The 21,957-nt window shown below is 42.8% G+C and overlaps 1 protein-coding gene across 2 annotated transcripts in view; it reads right to left on the reverse strand.

The window, feature by feature from the left end:
* The window catches only part of ASTN1 (astrotactin 1), a 531,426-nt gene that overhangs the window by 259,852 nt on the left and 249,617 nt on the right, over window positions 1-21,957 (reverse strand). For both annotated transcript variants that reach the window (XM_006867074.1, XM_006867075.1), the window contains exons 3-7: window positions 17,648-18,041; window positions 16,084-16,230; window positions 14,230-14,337; window positions 8,294-8,443; window positions 7,141-7,308 (exon numbers count right to left, since the gene is read on the reverse strand). In XM_006867074.1, coding sequence (XP_006867136.1) covers window positions 7,141-7,308; window positions 8,294-8,443; window positions 14,230-14,337; window positions 16,084-16,230; window positions 17,648-18,041 — 967 coding nt within the window. The remainder of the gene's footprint in view (window positions 1-7,140; window positions 7,309-8,293; window positions 8,444-14,229; window positions 14,338-16,083; window positions 16,231-17,647; window positions 18,042-21,957) is intronic.

Below are 21,957 nucleotides of genomic sequence, written 5' to 3' on the forward strand. Positions count from 1 at the left end.
AACATGCCCAGTTAAGGAGGCTTCCTGTGGAGCCTCTGCAATACATAAGACTACAGGTGGAAGCCTGAACCATATCCAGATCTTCAGAGATGGGAAATTTCCACTTGAAAGGACGAGCAGACCAGCCTGGAGCGGCTAGAAGAACAGAAGATACTTCTTGAAAGAAACACCTACTGGAAAAATACAAAACAATAGAGGCAGACAGACTGTTACTACAAGAACAAGCAAGTTGCTGCCCAGGAGACATCAAGGCAAGTCGTTGGGTCCCCTCAGTGCAAACCCCCTTCCAAGACTAAGATTCAATGGGAATATATGCTCTGATTGGTGACCATGCTTGTTACCGATAAGGGGAAGTGAGGGAATAACAGCAATAAAGCAGCGAGCTAAGCCCTACAACGTTCAATAGACTCCTATGAACCCGGTGGAGACCTGGTTGACCAGCAGAATGGAAAGACTTGGGGATTCTTGGGTTAGAGTCTGTGACATAGCCACAGAGGTCTAAAGGGCAGAGTGAAGTGTCCAGCTGATAAGAAGCGAGGGTATATGCATAAGAACACCCATACGTGCTGATAATACTCACTTGACCTGACTTCAATGCCTGGATAATCAGAGCTCAACCAGAAGAAGATAGAAGAGGGGGAAAAAAAAAGAGTAATCTGATACAATTTGATGAACTTGACCTAAATGTATTGATGCAGTAGCTCAAGAGGGAACAAATCTTTATAGGAAGGATCATTCCCACCCCTCCATACACAGAGTAGACGGGGATGGGCAACTTGGATATTGGCTACCCAAAATAGGGGAGGGGAGGCTAAAAGGCAAGAAGTGACTGGCTTACAACTTTCAAAAGGGAACCTAGATCCAAAGGGCGTGAAGGAAGGTAAAATCTCCACTGAGTAGTATCCAATCTGTCTAGGCGGGGCTGATGAAATGAAATGCAGACAGGTCTCTTGTGATTCAATGGTGAAGAATTGTTATCAGAACTGATTGTGAAGGTTTGAAATGTAAAGGTAGACATTTTATAGCAAGAAGGGGAGTGATTAACTTTTTAGTCTAGGAGTGCAGGTCCCTGGGACCATCAATGGAGAAGAGCAGAGGGTGCGACCCTACCCAGAGAAGCAGTGATGCCTGAGATGGAGGCAGAGATGATGACGTGGAGAGATGGAGCAGCTGGGGACTTTAGATCCAGAGAGGGAGAAGGACTGTGTGCTGATGACCGGGGTGCAGGCTTGTAGTGTATACCCTTTGGTTGGTTGATGATGCATGGAGGGGACTGTAACCATGGCAACGAAATGCTATCCGATAGAATGAATGTAAAACTAATGTTCTCCCATGTAAGCTATCACATAATTCACAATAAAACATTAAAAAAATATGTTCCTTACATTTATATGTAAGGATATTTCTTTTAGTAGTATTTGTAAAACTTAAAAAGATAAGGCAAATCTAAAGCAACTGGTTTGGTTTTTGGTAAATGTTAAATGAAAAGGGGCCTTTTAAGTGAGCTATGGCTCTGGTAGCGTAGTGGTTACAAATTGGGCTGCGAGCCACAAGCTCAGCAGTTCGAAACTACCAGATGTTCCGTGGGAGAAAGATGAGGCTTTCTGCTCCCGTAAAGATTTACAGCCTCGGAAACCCTGTACAGGGTCACTATGAGTCAGAACCGACTCTACGGCACACATCAACAACAACATGGTATAGATCCACCATTTATCTGTCAGTTTGTAGTACTGTGGTGACTTGTGTGTTGTTGTGAGTCTAGAAGATATGCCACAGGAATTTTAAATACCAGCAGAGACACCCGTTATGGACAGGTTTCAGCTGAACTTCCAGATTAGGTAGACAAAAAGACAGACTACTTCTGAATATTTAGTCACTAAAAACCTTTTAAATAGTAGTGGAACACTGTTAGCACCAGAATAAGTGACTATTGAAACATGATGAAGATCACTAGAATATTGTCAAAAACAGTGCCGATTGATGAGCCCCTCAGGTTATAAGGCACTCAAAATAAAACTGAGGAAGGGCTGCCTCCTCAAAGCAGAGTTGACCGTGATGACACGAATGGAATAAAGTATTTGGGTCTTTATTTGCTAAAGAAGCACAACTCAAATTGTGGAGAAACAGCTGTAAACATCCATTAGTTATAGGAATATGGAATGTATGAAATATGAATCTAGGAATATTAGAAATTATAAAAAATGAAATGGAATGTATGAACATCGATATCCTAGGTATTAGTAAACTGAAAGGTCTGGTTTGGGCTATTTTTAAATCTGACAAGCACATGGTTTATTATGCCAGAAATGACAAATTGAAGAGGAATGGCATCACATTCATCATCAAAAAGAACATATCAAGATCTGTCTTGAAGTACAACACTGTCTGTGATAGGATAATACCCATATGACTACAAGAAAAACCAGCTAATACCACTATTATTCAAATTTACGCCTCAACCACTAAAACCAGCAATGATTAAAATGAAAGTAAACGCTATATAGGGTCGCTATGGGTCAGAACCGACTCGATGGCACTTAACAACAACAACAAAAACAACCAACTTCTTCAGTCTGAAATTGATCAAACATGCAACCAAGATGTATTGACAATCACTGGTGACTGGAACAAAGGTTGGAAACAATGAGGAAGGATCAGTAGCTGGAAAATATGGCCTTGTTGAGAGAAACGATACAATAGACAGCATGACACAATTTTGCAAGACCAATGACTTCTTCATTGAAAATACGTTCTTTAAACAACATAAAAGATGACTATACACACAGGCCCAACCAGATGGAATACAAATAAATCAAATTGACTACATCTGTGGAAAGAGATGGTGGAAAAGTTCCACATCATCAGCCAAAACAAGGCCAGGGATGCAAGTTTAGGCTGAAGCTGAAGAAAACTAAAGCCAGTCCATGAGAGCTAAAATATGTCCTTGAACATATCCCACCTGAATTTAGTCATAATCTAAAAAATAGATTTGATGCATTAGACACTAAAGACCTAAGACAGAAGAGTTGTGGGATGACATCAATAACATCAGAAAGGAAGAAAGCAAAAGGTCATTAAGAAGATAAGAAAAAAGGAAAAGACCAAAATGGATGTCAGAAGAGACTTCAAAACTTGCTCTCTAGCATAGAGATGCTAAAGCAAATGGAAGAAATGAGGAGGTAAAAAAGCTGGACAGAAAATTTCAAAGGACAGCTCGAGAAGACAAAGTCAATATTATAATGAAATGTGCAAAAATGTGAAGTTGGAAAGCCAAGAGAGAAGAACAAGCTCAGCATTTTTCAAGCTGAGGGAACTTAACAAAAACTTCACTCCTCATCTTGAAATATTTGAAGATTCTATAGGCAAATATTGAGTGATGTAGAAAGCATCAAAAGAAGATGGAAGGGGTGAGATCAAGGCAAGTGGTCAGGTCCCCTCAGCGTAAACCCCATTCCAAGACTAAGACTCAATGGGAATACACGCTCTGATTGGTAACCACGTTCATCAATGATAAGGGGAAGCGAGGGAAAAACAGCAATGAAGCGGTGAGCTAAGCCCTACACCGTTCAATAGACTCTTTTGAACCCAGTTAGAGACCTGGTAGCGTAGTGGTTACGAATCAGGCTGTAAATCACAAGGTCAGCAGTTCGAAACTACCAGCTGCTCCACGGGAGAAAGATGAGGCTTTCTACTCCCGAAAAGATTTACACCCTCAGAAACCCTGTACAGGGTCACTATGAGTGGGTTCCGACTCCACGGCACATAACAACAACAACAACAAGAGACCTGGTCGGCTAGCAGTGTGGCAAGACCTGGGGACTTCTGGGCCCAGAGCCAGTGACATAGCCACAAAGGACTAGAGTGGAGAGTGAAGGGTCCAACTGATAAGAAGTGAGGGCATATGCATAAGAACACCCACACTTACAGATAATACCCATTTGACTTGGCTTCAATGACTGGATGATCATAGCTCAATTAGAAGAAGAAAGAAGAGGGAAAAAAGAGTAATCTGATACAATTTGATGAACTTGACCTACACCTATGGATGCAGTAGCTCAAAAGAGGGAACAAATTTTTCAGCAAGGATCATTCCCACCCCCTCCATACACAAAGTAGAGAGGGATGAACAATTTGGACAACGGCTACCCAAAATGGGAAAGCTACAAAGGCAAGAAGTGACTGGCTTGCAAACTTTCAAGAGGGAACCTAGATCCAGAGGGCATGAAGGAAGGTAGAATCTCCACTGAGTAGTATCCAATCTGTCTAGGCGGGGCTAATGAAAGGAAATGAGGATAAGTCTCTAGTGATACAATAGTGAATAATTGTTATCAGGACTGATTGTGAAGGCTGGAAATGTAAAGGTAGACATTTTATAGCAAGGAGGGGAGTGATTAACTTTGTAGTCTAGGACTGGAGGATCCTGGGGCCATGAAGGGAGAAGAGTGGAGAGCAGGACCCTACTCAGAGAAGCAGTGATGCCTGAGATGGAGGCAGAGATGATGACGTGGAGACATGGATCAGCTGGGGACTTTAGACCCAGAGAGGGAGAGGGGCTGTGTGCTGATGACAGGGGTGGGAGTGGGGCTGGGGGGAGCAGTCTTGTAGGATATATACTTTGGTTGGTTGTTGATGCATGGAGGGGACTGTAACCAGGGCAATGAAATGATATACAATAGGATGAATGTAAAACTAATGTTCTCCCATGTAAACTATCACATAATTCACAATAAAACATAAAAATAAATAAATAAATAAAATAAGAATATGGAAGGAATGGTTGATGTTCAACCATTTCAATAGGTAGCATATGTTCAAGAGCTAATGATACTGAAGGAACAAGTTCAAGATACATTGAAGGCATTGACAATGAACATGTGGGAATTGATGGAATACAAATTGAAATCTTTCAACAAACTGATGAAGCACTAGGTACTCACTCTTCTATGCCAAGAAATTTGTAAAACAACTACCTGGCCAACAGATTGTAAAAGATCCACATTTGTGCCCACTCCAAAGAGTGCAACGGAATGCAATCGGACAGTATCATTAATATCACATGCAAGTAAAAAATTTTAAGGATAATACAAAAAAAGCTGGAAGCATACATTGACAAAGAACTTCCAGAGGTTTAAGAAGATTCAGAAGAGGATATGGAAGGAGAGGGATCATTGCTGACTTCAGATAGATCTTGGCTGAAAGCAAAGAATACCAGAAAGCTGCTTATCTGTGCTTTATTTACCCCACAAAGACTTTCGATTGTGTGTATCATGCCAAGCTATAGAGAACATTGCAGAAAATGAGCATTCTGGAACACCTAATTGTGCTCATGAAGAGCCTATACATAGACCAAGAGGCAGTTGTTCAAACAGAACAAGGGAACGCTGAATGGTTTATAATTAGGAAAGGTGTGTGCCAGTGTTGTATTCTATCACCATACTTATGCAATATGTATGCTGGACAAATAATCTAAGAATCTGGGTTATGTGAAGAAAAACATGACACGGAAGGAAGATTCACTAACAACCTGTGATATGCAGATGATACAGCTTTGCTTGCTAAAAGCAAAGTGGAGTTAAAATACTTACTGATGAAGATCAAAGATGACAGCCTTCGATACGGCTTGCAACTCAATGTAAAGCAAACAAAAATACTCACCACTGGACCAATAATATAAATGGAGAAAAAAAATGAAGTTGTCAAAGACTTCATTTTGCTCCAATCAACCATGGAAGCAGCAGTCAAGAAATCAAGCAACATATTGCATTAAGCAAATGTGCTGCATAAGACCTCTTTGAAGTGTTGAAGAGCAAAGATGTCAGCTTGAGGACTAAGGTGTGCCATGGTATGTTCAATAACTTCATACACATGTGAAAGTTGGACAGTGAATAAGGAAAACCCTAGAAGAATCAATATATTTGAGGTATAGTGTTGGAGGAGAATATTAAAAGTTCCACGGACTGCCAAAGTACAAACCAATCTGTGTTGGAAGGAGTACAGCCAGAATGTCCCTTAGAAGCCAGAATGGCCAGACTTCATTTCTCATATTTTGGATTTATTATCAGGATGGACCAGACCCTAGTGAAGGATATCATATTCGGTAAAGTCAGAGAAAAAGATGGTCAGTGAAAAAGAGAAAGACCCCCATGGAGATGGATTGGCACAGTGGCAGCAGTATTGGGCTCAGACATAGCAATGATTGTGAGGTTGGTGTGGGACTGGGCAGTGTTTTGTTCTGTTGTGCATAGGGTTGCTATGAGTTGGTAGTGACTCGATGGCATGTAACAACAACAACAATGATATAGACATACAAGTATTCCTTGTACAAGGAATACTTGTATGTCTCTTGAAGTTACAAAGGGCTTCAAAAAGTTCATGGAAAAATGGAATTAAATGATGATAAAATTTTCCCATGAACTTTTTAAGTCGCCTTGTATGTTATTTAGAACTATTTAATGCACCTGGAAAACTCCCAAAGTAGAATATTAAGTGAAAAAAAGGGTAGAGCAGCTCTACTAGATCTAGTATCCTCCCAAAATTAAAAACAAAATTGGAAGGAAAGATATTAAAAATTGTAAAAGACATTATCTCCAGAAGATAGCATTATTGATGATTACCATGTTCTTCTTTAAGCTTTTCTGAACTTTCCAGTGTTTTTCTTTTTTTACATTAAACACGCATTCATTTTAAAATCATAAAAGTCTAGCTCCACTAGTTAAATATCCTGACTGATGACAAAGGACTGTGAAGACCATCCTAAATTAATCTTTCTGGTTTGGGGCTACAGTTAAGTTCCTTCTAAGACTGGCACAGCCGGTTAATGAGCTGGATTGCAAAATTGGTTTGAACTGCAAGTTCAGTGGTTCAAGCTCACCAGCCACTCCTTGGTAAACCTAAACAAGGTCTCTATGAATCTGAACCATCTCAATGGCACTTAACAACAACAAAAAGAAGACTCAAGCCAGAAGATGATTCAAAAATTTAAGCCAGCATGCACAGGGGCCCCACAACATGCTGGCAACTTGCATGGTCTAGGCTCCTAATGACTAAGGGACAGCTGGGCGGGATGGCCCAACATTCAAGGGAGTTGTTGTAAGAGGCATGATCTCTGACAGTTACCCGCTGCCCGGTGCTCCCGCCTACCAGTTTCGGGGTCACATTGGTGTTCACAGGGGTCTAAGAGCCGCCGGGCACAGAGGTCCATGGCCCATGGCCCGCTGGAGTTCTGCTGAGAATAGAGAACCACTTGAGCAGGGTTCAGCCAGTCGCTGGCATCCAGCTGGCTCCCCTCCAGCAAGATGAAGCGGCTCCCTGCAGGGGCGAGAAAACACACCCATGTGTCCACACACAAGTCACTGGGGACACAGACAAAGCCACTCCCCACACTAGTCCCCATCCCAGATCATGACTTCCATCAGTCCTAGATTTTGATTAACTCCAGAGCAAAGGGTCCGAAGATAGAGGCTCAGCCATCCTGTAGGCTGCTGTGAGACCAGGAGGGTTAGGCTCTCCAGTCACTGCTGCCCTGCCCACTCCTGTTTCATCTAGGACTTCTTAAGGTATACAGGGACAGTGCAGCGATGACAATGACACAGCTCCACCAGATCTCACCACAGGCACTGGCTCTCATCCAGGAGCAAGGACCTGCTGCCTGTCTTCCCTCGCAATGAAATCACAGGCCCCTACCACTGCAAACAGTCCCCCACCTGTTTCCAGCCTTATAGCAGCCCAGAGAACAGACATTAATAAGCCAATTAGGAACTCTGGGTTTAAATAATTCAGGGACTCTCAGAACCTTTATTATTCCCTCATTATATCGGGGATCTCCCTGGATGAAAGTAAATTCTTGCTTCAGAGTTCTGGTCTGAGAGTGAGTTTCTACAATTAAGAGTTTTCCACCTGGGCATACCAAACTGAAGCATGGCTAATCCTTAAACATCTCTACTACTCCATTCAGCTCTGCCTCTCAAGGACTAAGTGAACATCACTGCCAACCTACCTACATAGCCTGTGTGCTGTGTTTCTCTACAAAGATGGGGACTTATTTCAAAAGAAGCAAGCAAGCATGAGACAAGGCACCAAAAAAAGTTTTTGTAACCTACTTACTCATTTCATATCTGGACATTCTTATGTCGTCCTCAGCCTGACTTATCTGGGTTTATGTTTTATTTGTGTGTGTGTTTCCTGTTATAGTAATAACCAACAGTGATCTCTGACAGCGTCTCTATCTCTTGCCTAACCTGAAAGCCTTCATCTTTGAGGGGAGGAGGTCTCAGCTCAGAAGAAGAGGGCTTACCATCGGCGATCAGGTGCTCGGGGACATGCAAGGTGATTTTGACGACGAGAGGGCAGCTGACGTGAGAGGCGCACACCAGGCCGATCACACAGCTGGTGATGCTGATCAGCGTCAAGGTGGTCTTATTCACAGGACTCCGGGGAGAGCCCACTGCAAACAAGACAAAAGCAAGGCACATGAAGATAAACGTCTCAGCCCTGAAAATCCAATATGACCTGTACTCTCTGCACAGCCTGGCAAAGGGAAGTGACTGGTAAGCTTAGTCCTGGGTGGACAGAGTCTGCAGCTGCAAGACCTCTGTTCCCTTAATCCCTGCAGAAGACTACATTATTCATTGGATTCAACAAGGATTTGGTCAACAAGTGAGCCACAGTTCTCTGCACTTTTCCTGGTCCAGAGTCACAAGAGAAAGCATGGTGTGAGGAATTGTCTACCTCAATTTATCTCCTTGGAGGCCCCTGATGGTACAAATGGTTTGTGCTTGACTACTAGTCTAAATGAAGTCATCTGGTGTGGCACTAGAGGATAAAGGCTGGACCATAAGATCAGCTTGAACCTCAAGGTCAGTGCTTCAAACTCACCAGCCACTCCTTGGAAACCCCATACAGGGTCACTATGAGTTAGAACCAACTCAACAACAACAACGACTAACCAAAATGTTGGCAGTTCAAACCCAGTCAGATGTATCACAGAAGAAAGGTCAAGAAATTTGCTTCTGTAAAGATTACAGCCAAGAAAACCCTATGGAGCACTTTTTTTTTTTTTGCTTTATAATAACACAGGGGTCACGACATGAGTCAGTGTCAACTTGTCAGCACTGGATTTATTTGTTTCGTTTTGGTTTGGTTTGACTTGCCTAACTCAACTTCATTCTCTTGCTGAAAAGCAATAGGAATACTGCAACCCCATGTGGAACTCTCCTAATTCCCATCACTTCACAGAGCATGCTCCCCACAGAGCTTTCCCCCAACTCCTGTGCTTCAAACCACTTCTTCAGGATGAAGCTCCTAGCTTGAAAACCTTGCGCTTACACTACGGGTGTGAGCTGCAACACATGACTCCTACTTTTCAGGGAGAGGGCGACAGCTGGGAAGGTAGGTCTGTGTGTGTAGAGGCTGTTGTTGCACCAGAAGACTCTTCACAATCCTGTAGCCTTGGAAGTGGAAACTTACCAAATAATAACTGCAGGGGAATAAGAAACACTCCTAGCTGTTAGGTGGACACATGGGTTGGGGGAAGAGGTATTTTTGCTTTTGTTTTGGTGAACCTAAAATGGTGGCAAGCAGGGGACCATTCTGCAGATATGAGACAATAAGAAGCAAGGCAAGGTGCCAACAGAGTTGTGTGGGTCCTTTGCAATTTTATTCTGTTCTGTGTTTCATTATTGACAGTAATAAAAGGTATCTATTAGGAAGCATTAACCAGGTGGCAGACACCGTGCTAACTGTTTTGCGTACATTATTTTTGAGTTTAATATTTGTTTCCTTACAACAAATCTTTGAGCATGCACAGGAATCACCCACTTTACAAGTAAGAAAATGAAAATAAGTTTCAAAGAGATTGACCTCATAGTGAGAAGTCAACATTTATGATGTGGTAACTAGGTTTCAAGTGAAGCCAGGTAGCTCCCTAGGATAAACACTGGGCTGCAAACCACAAGGTTTGTAGTTCAAGTCCATCAGTCATTCTACAGGAGAAAGATGAGGCTTTCTATTCCAGCAAAGATTCACAGCCTCAGAAACCATACATGGGGCCGCTTATGAGTCAGAACCGGCTCAATGGTACTTAACAATAACAACAACTAGGTTTGAAGGAGCCCTGGTGGCATAGTGGTTAAGCACTTGGTTGATAACCAAAAGGTTGGTAGTTCAAACCCACCAGCTATTCTAGGAGAGAACGATGAGGCTTCTGTAAAGATAACGGCCTTGGAAACCCTATGGGTTGTTTCTATCTATCTTGTAATGTTGCTGTGACTCAAAATGGACTCGACAGCAATCGCTTTTTTTTAGGCAGCATTACTCAGGGCTTTAAGCGGATCATATCATTTAATATATACCACAGTTTGGTGAGGCAGCTCCCAGAGAAGAACAGGAGGTTAAAGAGACTCTAGGGTTTATCTAGGGTCAAACAACTATGAGGAATCTGGATGGGGATCAAACTGCAGGTCTAGTTGAGGCTTCAACCCACAAGAATAAATTGGAACACCTGTTCTCAGGTACACAAGGATAGGTTTGCTCCATGCCTATACAAGGCCTTTTCAAGGACCAGGGTCTCCTGAGATAGGTGTATTGGAAGGGAAAACTTGAGGGCAGCAATCCACTTCTGGGTCCTCCAGTCCATTGCTGCCTGGAGATACTCTCTTTCATCATGGAGACTTTCTCCTCACACTCAACAATCTGTATCTCCAGGCCAGCCGGGGACTCAACTGCTGACCTAGCATCAGAAAGTCCCGCAGGCTTTCAAATGCAACAAAGCTAACACTGGATTCCCATCTTCCCTCCAAATATGTCTTCCTCCCATTTCTATTACTGCAGTGAAGAATGCGGTCATCCACACAGTTCCCCAAGTCAAAAAATCCTCCATCACATGGAATTCATTCTGAGCTCTGGTAGCGTAGAGGTTACGAATCGGGCTGCGAACCTTAAGGCCAGCAGTTCGAAACTACCAGCCGCTCCGTGGGAGAAAGATGAGGTGTTCTGCTCCCGTAAACTTTCTCCCATAAAGATTTACAGCCTCGGAAACCCTGTACAGGGTCGCTATGTGTCGGAACTGACTTGACGGCACTTAACAACAACAACATTCATAGGCCATGCCCTCCCTACCAACAGTACCATTAAATCCTTGATGTTTGCCTCCGTAGTGTCTCATTGCTCCACTCTCTCTATTGCTGAAGCCTCTGCTCACCTAACACCTGGCTATGGCAGTAGCCATGGCCTTGTATCCCTGCCTCAGTCTTTCCCTATTCTCACCTATCCTTCTCTGCCCCCAGAACAATCCTCCACAAAGTAGAGAGGATGAAGGCAATGCTCTCTGGAGGTTTCTACTATGCCATGGGAAGCATCAAGTCCAAGGCTCTTGGAACCCAGGCCATGCTCTCACTGGTTTTCTGCTGATCTTTCAGCCTGACTGTCTAAGCAACCCACAAACCTGCACTTTCAGCTTCACTCTCATAAACTACTTACAACTCCATGACTAGACTATCATCATTTATGTCTCTGTGACTTGACACATATATTCTCGTCCTCCACAGAATGCCATTTTGTCACCTTGTCAGCCTGGTATACACCTACTCTTTAAGTCTCAGCTCCAACAACATCCCCCTGTAAATACTGTCCTGAAACCTTCAAGAACATATTGTTACTCTTCCCCTGGTGTTCCTCTAGCCCTTGATGAGCTGTGTCTTCAGAGTCTTGATCACAAAGCCTTGTCACTGTTTAGAGGACCTCACTACTTGCCTGTAATTGCCGTGACCTGCTGCTACTCATCTTCTTGTCTTGTTGGCTCATCTGTACTATTAACGTATAATCTAGCACTTCCACTTGCATTCAGAACTTCCAGTAGATTCTATGATTCTCGGAACCAGGGCACATAGATTAACATGGCATGTGCGTAGTCCTTTGATAACTAGCTTGTTTCTTCAACCTTGACCCCATCACTCCTATGCACATAGGCACGCACTCTCTCTCTCTCTCTCAATTGTTCTCTAAATATTATATCCCAAATGAGAGCTGCCATGTTGAACTACTTTTTCTTCCTTGAATATGCCATGTTCTTTTGTGCCTTTAAGGCTTTTTTATGCTATCTTCTTCAACCTGAATGACCTTATCCCAGACACTTCCCCTGTTTCAGGAAATTCTATGCGTTGTATATAGTTCAGTTCTATTTATGATCTCCTTTCGTGCCTCCTATTGCCACCAGTTAGAATGAGCTATTCTCTCTTCTGAGCACTCATCATTTTACTTGATTCATATTTTTAAATTAACCCTTACCACTATGCCCGGTTCTACCACATATCACAAAGCCTGACCTATCACAGGTGGGTTATTAAATGTTTCTACAAGTATGACTGATATATGCAGTTCAGTTCAACAATTATCAAAAACACTAATTATCTATTATTGGCAATATGCTTCACCAGGTACATTGGAAAAATAGCCTTAGGCAGGTCCATCCCTAAGGGACTCCAGTGTAGTTTTCACAGCAACAAATGCTTGATGCACTAGGAGAACTTACTAGTTTTTATTTTAGTTTTTTAATTTAATGATTCTTTACCTACTGTAACTAAACTCATTCTAATTCATCACTGTGGGCTTTCTGAAACATGATTTTGCAAAAGCCATGCACACCTGATCAGCCATGCTGATCTCTTGAAGATGGGTCTTGGATCACTACCTACTTTATAGAAATATGTCACGAAGATCAAGGAAGAGGGTTAGAACCTAACCCCAGTTCTCACCTTGGGGAGGCTGCTGCTGCTACTGCTGCTGCTGCGTCGATTCCAACGCATAGCGACCCAGTATAGGGTTTCCAAGGCTTTAAGTCTTGATGGTAGCAGAAAGTCCCATCTTTCTCCCATGGATCGGCTGGTAGATTTGAACTGCTCATCTTGTTAGCAGTCCAATGTGTAACCCACTATCCTACCAGGGCTGCTTTTGGGGAGACTGAGGTATGAAAAATTAGACTGTAAAGAGCCCCATCGGTCTCTATTGAAAAATGGTGTGAGGAATGTTGGGACTGATAGCAGCAAGGCCTACAAAACCTGCGATTGAGGAAGAAAAAGGCTTCTTCCCATCTCTGGAATGAATGCCTGCGGTAAGAACTCCATTAGAGATATGAGTGAGCCAAGATGACTGTGTTTCCGGGAGGCACTGGTAGACAATTGTTGGGAAAAAGTACAATTGGGGGTAGCACACGGTGACACCACAGAGACATCCTCCATTGTATGTCAAGGGGTTCCTGTCCAGAATTCTCTAAAACAGGGTACTGTGGAACCCCAAACGAGCCAGGCTGCCCTGCAGAGATTTCTAACAGCATCAACAATAAGGATCATCAACAATAAGGATTTCATAGTTCTTTACCAGTTACCAAAAAAGCACATTTTAATCTCATTTATTCCCTACAGTAGCTCTAAAGGTGAGGTATTGCTAACCCATTGAATATATCCAGTATGGTGCAGCAAGTAAATGGTGGAGCCAATGGGTGCCTGAAGCCATATCTTCCCTCAAGGAGGATGTTAATTCAGTATAGTCAGACACAATGGTCACCACAGCTACAACAGGCACACCGGAAGCCACTACACCACTGGGGTGAGGTCAAGATGGTGGCTGTTTGGAAGGGCAACTCTATCAATGTTGAAGAAGACTCATTAGTTACCTGGGACCCTGCCAAGAAAATGAAAGGGAACTGGGAACTTGGGAACTTGGATTCTGTACTTGTATTCAAAAGGGAATTAAAGGTCAAAAACCATTGGGTTTTACATAGTTCTTCAACTACCCTTGCTTCCCCCAACTCCTCAATTCCTGCTTAGCTAAATACCAAGGCAGATGTGACTGGGTAAGCAAGTGGTACATATTATACCCTTTTATCAACTTTGTTTATTCCTACCATACTTCATCAACTATATTTCCTTTGTCTAAACACCACACTGTAACTCCTAAAGCTTCCAGAAGGAATTGAGAGTCTTCTGACCAAGAAATAGCCTTTCAAACAACTTGGAAACTTGTTTGAGAGTGCCATTATCTGGGAGAGATGATTCTCTGAAAATTTTCACTCTAGGTTCTTCGTTCATTCTTAGAAGGAAACATTTGTGGTCCAAGGACTCTTTCTGCAGAAACTAGTTTCAATACACAGATCCTGCAACATGTCACAACTCCTCTAGCTTCTTTCTGTCTCCTCCCTTCAAGCCCCTTCACCACACTCTGCCCACTTCTACCAACCTCTACTGCGCCTTCGGCTTCGTGAGGGGTCCGTGTAAAAGGTCAGCTGGGGGTCGTTTTCTGCCTCTGGGCCAGAATCCCCTTCAGGGTTTAGGAAGGCAGATCCAGCTGTAATGAAAAGCAGTATATCAGAGACAACAACTTCAGTTTTGGCTTCAGGACCCCAAAGCATTGGGCCCGTTCAGCAGAAAATCCATAAGATGAAAGTGAGTTGAATGTCAGTCTAGAGTATCCTAATACAAAGCCTTGTTGGTGAAGGAGACATTCATTTGACAACAATCATAGAGTTTCACTCCTCCTGCGCCCTCACTCCTAGCCCACATTCCCTCTTACTCAGGTTATTTTGGGCAACTGCTTGAGGACAAAGGGTGAAATGGAAAAAGGAACATTTTCCTCATTATAGAGCTTGATTCTGGTTGATATAAAACCAAAATTATGTCTCACATCAATGAAAAAAAAATAGAATATTACCTTTTTGTGTTTTCTTTCCAGTTCTATAATTAATATGTATTCTTCAAAAGAAGAAGAAGAAAAATACACAAAAATGTGTAAAGGGAGCAATCCTGATTTCTAAATATACCATTCAAAGAAACACTGATAATCTTTTTTTTTTTTTTTAATGTTTTATTGTGAATTATATGATAGTTTACATGGGAGAACTTTAGTGTTACATTTATTCCATCGTATATCATCTCATTGCCATGGTTCCAATCCCTTCCATGCATCATCAACCACCCAAAGGGTATATCCCAGAAACCCGCCCCCTATACTTCCCCCTCATCCCCCCAGTTTTCGGCCCACAGTCCCCTTCCCTCTCTGGGTCCAAAGTCCCCAGTTGCTTTATCACTCCACGTCATCATCTCTGTCTCTATCTCAGGCATCTCTGTTTCTCTGGGTAGGGTCCCGCTCTCGGCTATTCTCCGTTGATGGTCCCACAGGCCTCTGCTCCTATCCTGGAGAATTAATCACTCCCTTCCTTGTTACAAAACTTCTACCTTTGCATTTCCAACCCTCATAGTCCGTCCTGATAAGCATTATTCACTACAGTATCATGAGTTACCCATCTGTAACTCCTTTCATCAGCTCCGCCAGACAAACTGAATAGTACCTACTGGAGAGTCTGCCTTCTGCCATGCTCCCTAGCACCAGGTTCCCTCTTGAAAGCTTGTAAGCCAGTCACTTCTTGCCTTTGTAGTCCCTCCCTCCCCATTTGAGTATCCAATGTCCTAGCTGCCCTTTTCCATCCACTCTGTGTGTGGGGGGTTGTGTGAATGTTTCTTGCTCTGAGGATTAAACACGGTTAATCTTTGATGCATACACTACTCATCTTTTCTGACACCCAAATTGATAAGGGTTTTTAAATCCTCCTATAAGAAGGCATTATGTGATATCTTCTATTTTATAACCTCCCTTTTTCCATTTAATAAATGGTGTATGACTTTCCAAGATCTACACAATCATATTCAATGACTGTGTGTTAAGTCACTGGGAAGCAGACAGATGTGCCAGGTAGTTAACCAGTTCCCTATTGATGGACACTTAAACTATTTCCAACTTTTTCCCCTTTTAAACAATGTTGTGATAAACAGTCTTTTCCACACATCTTTAAGTGCTTACCCAATTATTTTCTTAGGAGATATTCTTAGTGGTGAAATCATTTGGTCAAAGGGTTTGCATATTTAATTTTTGTTGTTTGTTTGTAAGTCGTACCCAACTGGTATCCAGAATGACTGTACTAGGTCACACCACTCTAACAATTCATGAGACAGTGAGTAATAGATATTAAAGGCCCTGGTTCCACCAATATATAGAAAATGGCCTGTAAGCTCTAACATCAGACATGACATAACGTACCTCTTGCTTTATTGTTGATCCGCTTTCTCTGGCTACTGGAGGTGTGAGAGAGTAGGGTGGCCTGCTGGTGGTTAGAATCCACGGGGCTGGTGGCAATGATGTTATCCTTGTACTTGTTCATCAATGATAGCTTGGCATTGTCACTTCCTGTACAAGGATAATTCCAGGCACAATTTTAAGACAGAAAGCTGAAAGTCAAAGCAAGGGCATCTCTACATGAGCTGAGTGGATCGAGTTTCACAGAGATGAAATAAGGAAGTTTTGAAGGAAGAGACAGAGAAATTAAAACATCACTCTTTGGTTTCAAGGGGGATTACAAGCTATAGGAGAAGGAGTGAAGTAAAGGTGATTACAATGGAAAATCCAATGTAACTAATTCTGTCTTGATGGGTCAACACTTGTGGCCCTTTGACTATAAAAACACTGCAGATGGTTTTTGTTTTGTTTGGATTGGGGTTTTTTAATAACAGATTTTAAGATAATTTGAATTTCAGTGTACTGAGGTAGAACATGCACTCTGTCTTTCATCACACTGTGTACCATTCCCTGTTGTCTGGCATCAGACCGAGATATGTTATCTGCTTCACATCTGAAGACACTCAGTAGCCCCTGAATATCATACAGCTAATTCGTAGCACTATGCTAGGCGTGTGGGGAATATTAGAGAATCTGAAGACATGTCCCCTGTTCTCAGAGTTCTCAGACTTTAAATCTTCCTAGGAAATGGACTATTTATATAGAACTTCTTTTAGATCTCAAGCAGAATGGAAACCGCTATGTAATTCCAGATTTTCCAAGCCCAAGTGAATGCCCATATACATTAAGCAACATTTGATAACAAAACATTGTCCTCAAAAATAGGGCAATTCCTTGAAGGGCCACTGCCTTAGGATTTTAGCTATATTCGTAGAGTAAAGAGAGCTGTTGAGTTACTGTGAAATAAAAGTGGTCTCTCCTTTTCTGCTCTTTTTTGACCCTAATCTTGTCATCCACACAATGTCTCCAAAATTGCACAAAGCATCTGATGACTGACACCTTGATTGCATTCCATCATTTTTTTTTTTTGAGGGGGGGTAAGCACATTCCTTACAAAGGTCATAAAAGAAAAATGCCCCAGAATAAAGCCTCAGGATTCACAGAAAAGAACAGATACCACCATTCCATCCACTTCAGTGAAGACTCAAATCACCCAATATTCTATATACCCAAATGCTATCCATACATGGTGATCTTTTCTATCTCCTTATTTACTGGGGCTTGCTCATGACATACTAAAAAGGCTCCCATCCCCTCCTCTATTGGATGTAAAAGCATCTCTGCTTCTGGTACAGGGAAGAAATAAAAAGGAATCCAATTTACACTTGCTCTTCTGATTTTCTAGATGAGAAACAATTCCCTTCATCCCAGGACACAGCTACTTCTTCTTGCCTACCTGAGGACAGAGACTGGCAGGTTCCATTATAAATGACAGCCAGTCACTAACTAAGATAGCAGCTGCTCCCAACCTACTCATTAGCTCCCAGAGACAAAGAGCCAAACAACCCATATCGTTTTCCCATTGCACCTGGAGTGAGGTCCATGCCGGCTTTCTCGTTGCAGCCCTGCAGGGAGTCGAGCGTGCGAGTGACCTGGCTGGCGAAGTCCTCCCCTCCATTCATGCACTCCCTCTGCAGGTGATGCCGCAGATCTGTGATATCATACTCATAGCCATCCAGGATGGGGGTCTCCCGGATGCTCAGGGTGCCGCTGGAGTTGTGGCCTTGCACACGGGCGTTCCGCAGACTTTCCCTCCCATGCCCACCAATCAGCACAGAAGGGATGTAGTGGATTTCATTGGCTGCCTCAGCACTGGCACTTTTCTGCGGCTGGGGCACACGGCGGCGTTTGCACCAGCGTCGCCGTGTGTACAGGATCATCACCAGACACAAGATGGACAGGAGTAGAGCAATCATGCCACCCTGGGAGGAGAGAACAACAGATGGATGTGGGAAGATGGTGGGCTCTTCCCACAAGAAGTCATAACCCCTTCAGCTACCTCCATGCATCATTCATTTGTTAATTAATTCATTCAGGTGCATTAAGCATTTATAGCAAGCATCATTCAGCAGCAAGTGGACCGTCTGCTGTATTGATGTTTAGGATGTGAGGAAAATGGGATCTAGATTTCAAGTGGTCCAAGGTAACTTCTGACTTAGAAAATAATGTGAAGAAGAAAGAAGTCATTGGCTTATAAGTATTTGTGTGTGTGTGTCTGTGATTTCATCTCCAGAAATAGGGGTTGGGATGGAGTTTCTTTTTTAAAGCAAATCTATTAAATATAAAAAGAAGCTCTGGTAGGGTAGTGGCTATGAGTTGGGTTGCTAATCTCATGGTCAGTAGTTCAAAACCACCAGTGGTAGCATGGCGAAAGATGAAACTTTCTGCACCCATAAAGATTTACAGCCTAAGAAACCCTATGCAGGGTCGTTATGTGTCAGAATCAACTATGTGACACATAAACACCATCACCACTATTACAATGTAAAGCTAACATCTGTTTTCTTCCTATCCCACACCTTAAGTGGTTAAACATTAGGCTACTAACTGGAAGGTCAACAGTTCAAACCCACCAGCCTCTTTGCAGGGAGAAAAATATGGCAACCTGCTTCAGTAAAGACAGCAGTCTTAGAAACCCTTTGGGGCAATTCTACTCTGTCTTGTATGGTAAGTCTGAGTTGAAACTGACTCCACAGCAGAGCATTTCCCTATGCTTATTCCACCTTAAAAATCAATCATGTGGATTCCTACTCCCCTAATCATCTGCATGTCCGGTAAAGTCTAACCTCAGATTCCTCATCTATAAAGTGGAACTGATACTACCTATCCCATGGTGGTTAGAAAGATTATGTAATAGGGAAGGTTTTGTGTCAATTTTGCTGGGCCAGGATTCTCAGTAGGTTAGCAGTTAAGATGTATTTATTCACCGACATGATGAGATATAATATGATACAATCAGCCCCATGATGTGATCAGCTCTGATCTGATATGATTATCCTATGCATTGTAAATCCTCACTTCTATGATGTGAGGCCAGATGCAGTGTATAGGATTAGGTGTATCTTGAGTCACCGAGATATAAAAGGAGAGAGAAGTGAGTAGAGAGAAGAGTAGGGAATGGAATGTGTCCTTGAACCTTGAGTTCCCTGCACTGTGAAGCTCCCAGATCTAGGGGAAGATTGAAGTCTAGGGAATGCTGGACCTACAGCTGCTGAAAGGAGACAAGGACCTTTCCCCAGAGCCAGCACTCTGAATTTGGACTTCTAGCCTCCAAAACTCCGAGAAAATAAATGTATGCTATAGCAGCACTAGATAACTAAGAAAGAGCCCTTCATAGTGGATTATGAGCTGGGCTACTCACCACGAGGTCAGCAGTTTGAATCTACCCAGAATGAAGGAGAATGATGAGGCTTTCTGCTCCCATAAAGATACACAGTCTCGGAAACCTCTACAGGGTTGCTATGAGACAGAACCAACTTGACAGCATACAACCCCCACAGATAACTAAGATTACACTAGGTAACTATGCCAAGTGCCCAGCACTGCACACAGCATATGAGTGTTGAGCTATGCTCAACCTAAAGTCAAAAGTTACCATCTGAGTAACTGGCCCAGCAGGGGAAAGTCATGACAATTCCAAGGAGAAATTTACATCCATCAGGGATTTGCAACCACTTGTGGGAAGGAATCTCACGATTTGAGCATGACCTTTTTGAATTTCTCCCCATCACATGGTCCTGGTTGATGGTCTCTAGTCTCCTAAAGTTCAAAGGAAGGAGCTGAGATCCTTTTCATGGCTCAGACAGGCGGAGACGTTTCCTTCTAAAGTTTCTGGTTCTCAAAAGCCATTACTTAACAATCAGCTCCCCTTAGCTGTTGGTCAGGGGCAAGGACGCAGGGCCTCAGTGAGACTGATCACCTCGCCCTGATATCTGTCCAGCGGTCTTGTGGAAGGTCTTGCAAGCCTGCTGCTGCACACTGCTTGGTGGGCATAAATCTTCCCAAGCACAGTCTGTGTGCACTCCCTTTATTTAGGTCAATATCCCTCCAAATGTGTTTCATTAGGACAGGGTGTGCCAAAGGATTCTGCTCTCAACCTTGGGTTTCAATCACTGCCACGCTATCATAGAGTCTAGAGATGAAAATCCCCCTTGTTCATCCCCAGGGGGCCCACCCACACTAGACTGGGTCAAGATTATTGCCTCCAACCCATTCAAGAGGGCTTTTTTCCAGTCTCATAATGATTATGTCTTAGATTTATAAAGTTCTTCTTGCCTGCTGTAAATCTTCCCAGCTATCCTCCCTCTCCTACCATGGCTGTGAGCAAAGGAATACACACACACATACACAGGAGATGTTGCCTCTTTCAAAGAGGCATCACAGAGGAGCAGAGACATGAAGCAACAGCCAACTGACAAGTGACAGGTCACACTAGGTGGCTTGTCAGGGACACACAACAGCCTCTTGGTCTTCAAATGTTTCTTTTATCAGTGGAACCCTTTCTCCTGGTTAAATCTTGCATGCAAACACAGAGACAGCATAAACATGAAGTTGTTCAGGTTACAGTAGGAGAGGGAGTCTAAAGCCAAGTACCCTAGGCCCTTGCTAATGCAACCTGCTTCCCTTCCATCTGGCAGCCCCTTGAGGCACCCAGAGCACTGTGTAGAAGACAGAACAGCTGAATGGTGCCCTAACTAAGCCCTGGACCAGTTCTCCAAAACTACTCTTTGTCTCTAACCCAATCATTTTTCAGTTGAACCTTCAGGCCTACTATCCCTTTTTTCACCCCAAATTGAAGCTGTAACAACAGGTAATTAAGCCATACAGAAGGAATAACTTCTTGACTGAGAGCAGTTGTCAGACATTGAATTAAGCTAGTGAAAGCAAGAGGTAATTTTATTCCCTAAAGAGCTATAACAGTAGCATAAACATCAGTCTCTGAGGAATGGCTTAAACACCATCTTTCCTGTTCACATGAAGGCTTTTAGGAAGCCCTTCTAGTCTTCCTCTGTAATTCTCTTGTCAGATGGTGACAAGGTGGGTATGGGAAGATTCTGGTCATAGATTCCCTCCCTGTATGAGACAGTAATAAAACCATAGTGGCTGACCCTTATTCAACTTTTATTATGTGTTAGACATTTGTTTTAAATGCTCAACACTTTTTAACTTAGAGGAAGGTACAATTATTTCCCATTTTACATTTACAAAAGTTGAGGCACATAGTTGAAATAGTTTGCCTGAGGTCACACCAGGAATGAGTAGAAGAACTGGGCTGGGAACCCAATTACTACTCTTTGAAAGCCTACATTCTTAACCACTAGGATACAGTTACCCTGAACGAACGTTCCTCACTGGGGACATAGACCCTGGACATCAGTCTCACAAATTAGCAGATATTGTAAGACTGTGGGTGTTTGCACCCAGCTTTATTCTCACTTCACGAAGAGAAAATAAACCATTCACAGGGCACATCCAGATGACAGTGGATCAAAAGAAGCACTCATAAACAAAGGACCTTTTTTTTTTTTTTTTTTGTACTCACTAAGTACCCACCTCTAAGATTAGTTGCTGTGGAAAGACAACACTCATTTCAATTCAAACTTAACTATTCAAATAAGATGATGTGCTTCACACATCACAGTATACATGGAGGACAGCATCAGACCCTCAATTTAGCTACATTTCAACAAAGAAAAGCACTATCATACTGTTCTGTTTCAACTTACAGACCCACTGACAATCTGTAGGTCCAGCCTCCTCTTTTTCTGATGGAGATAAGAAAACAAGGCCCAGAAAAACCCAACTAGGCACTAGACTTTTCTCTTTTTTTTTTTTTTT

This window comes from Chrysochloris asiatica, unplaced genomic scaffold (genome assembly GCF_000296735.1).
Source record: "Chrysochloris asiatica unplaced genomic scaffold, ChrAsi1.0 scaffold00100, whole genome shotgun sequence".
Lineage (NCBI taxonomy): Eukaryota > Metazoa > Chordata > Mammalia > Afrosoricida > Chrysochloridae > Chrysochloris > Chrysochloris asiatica.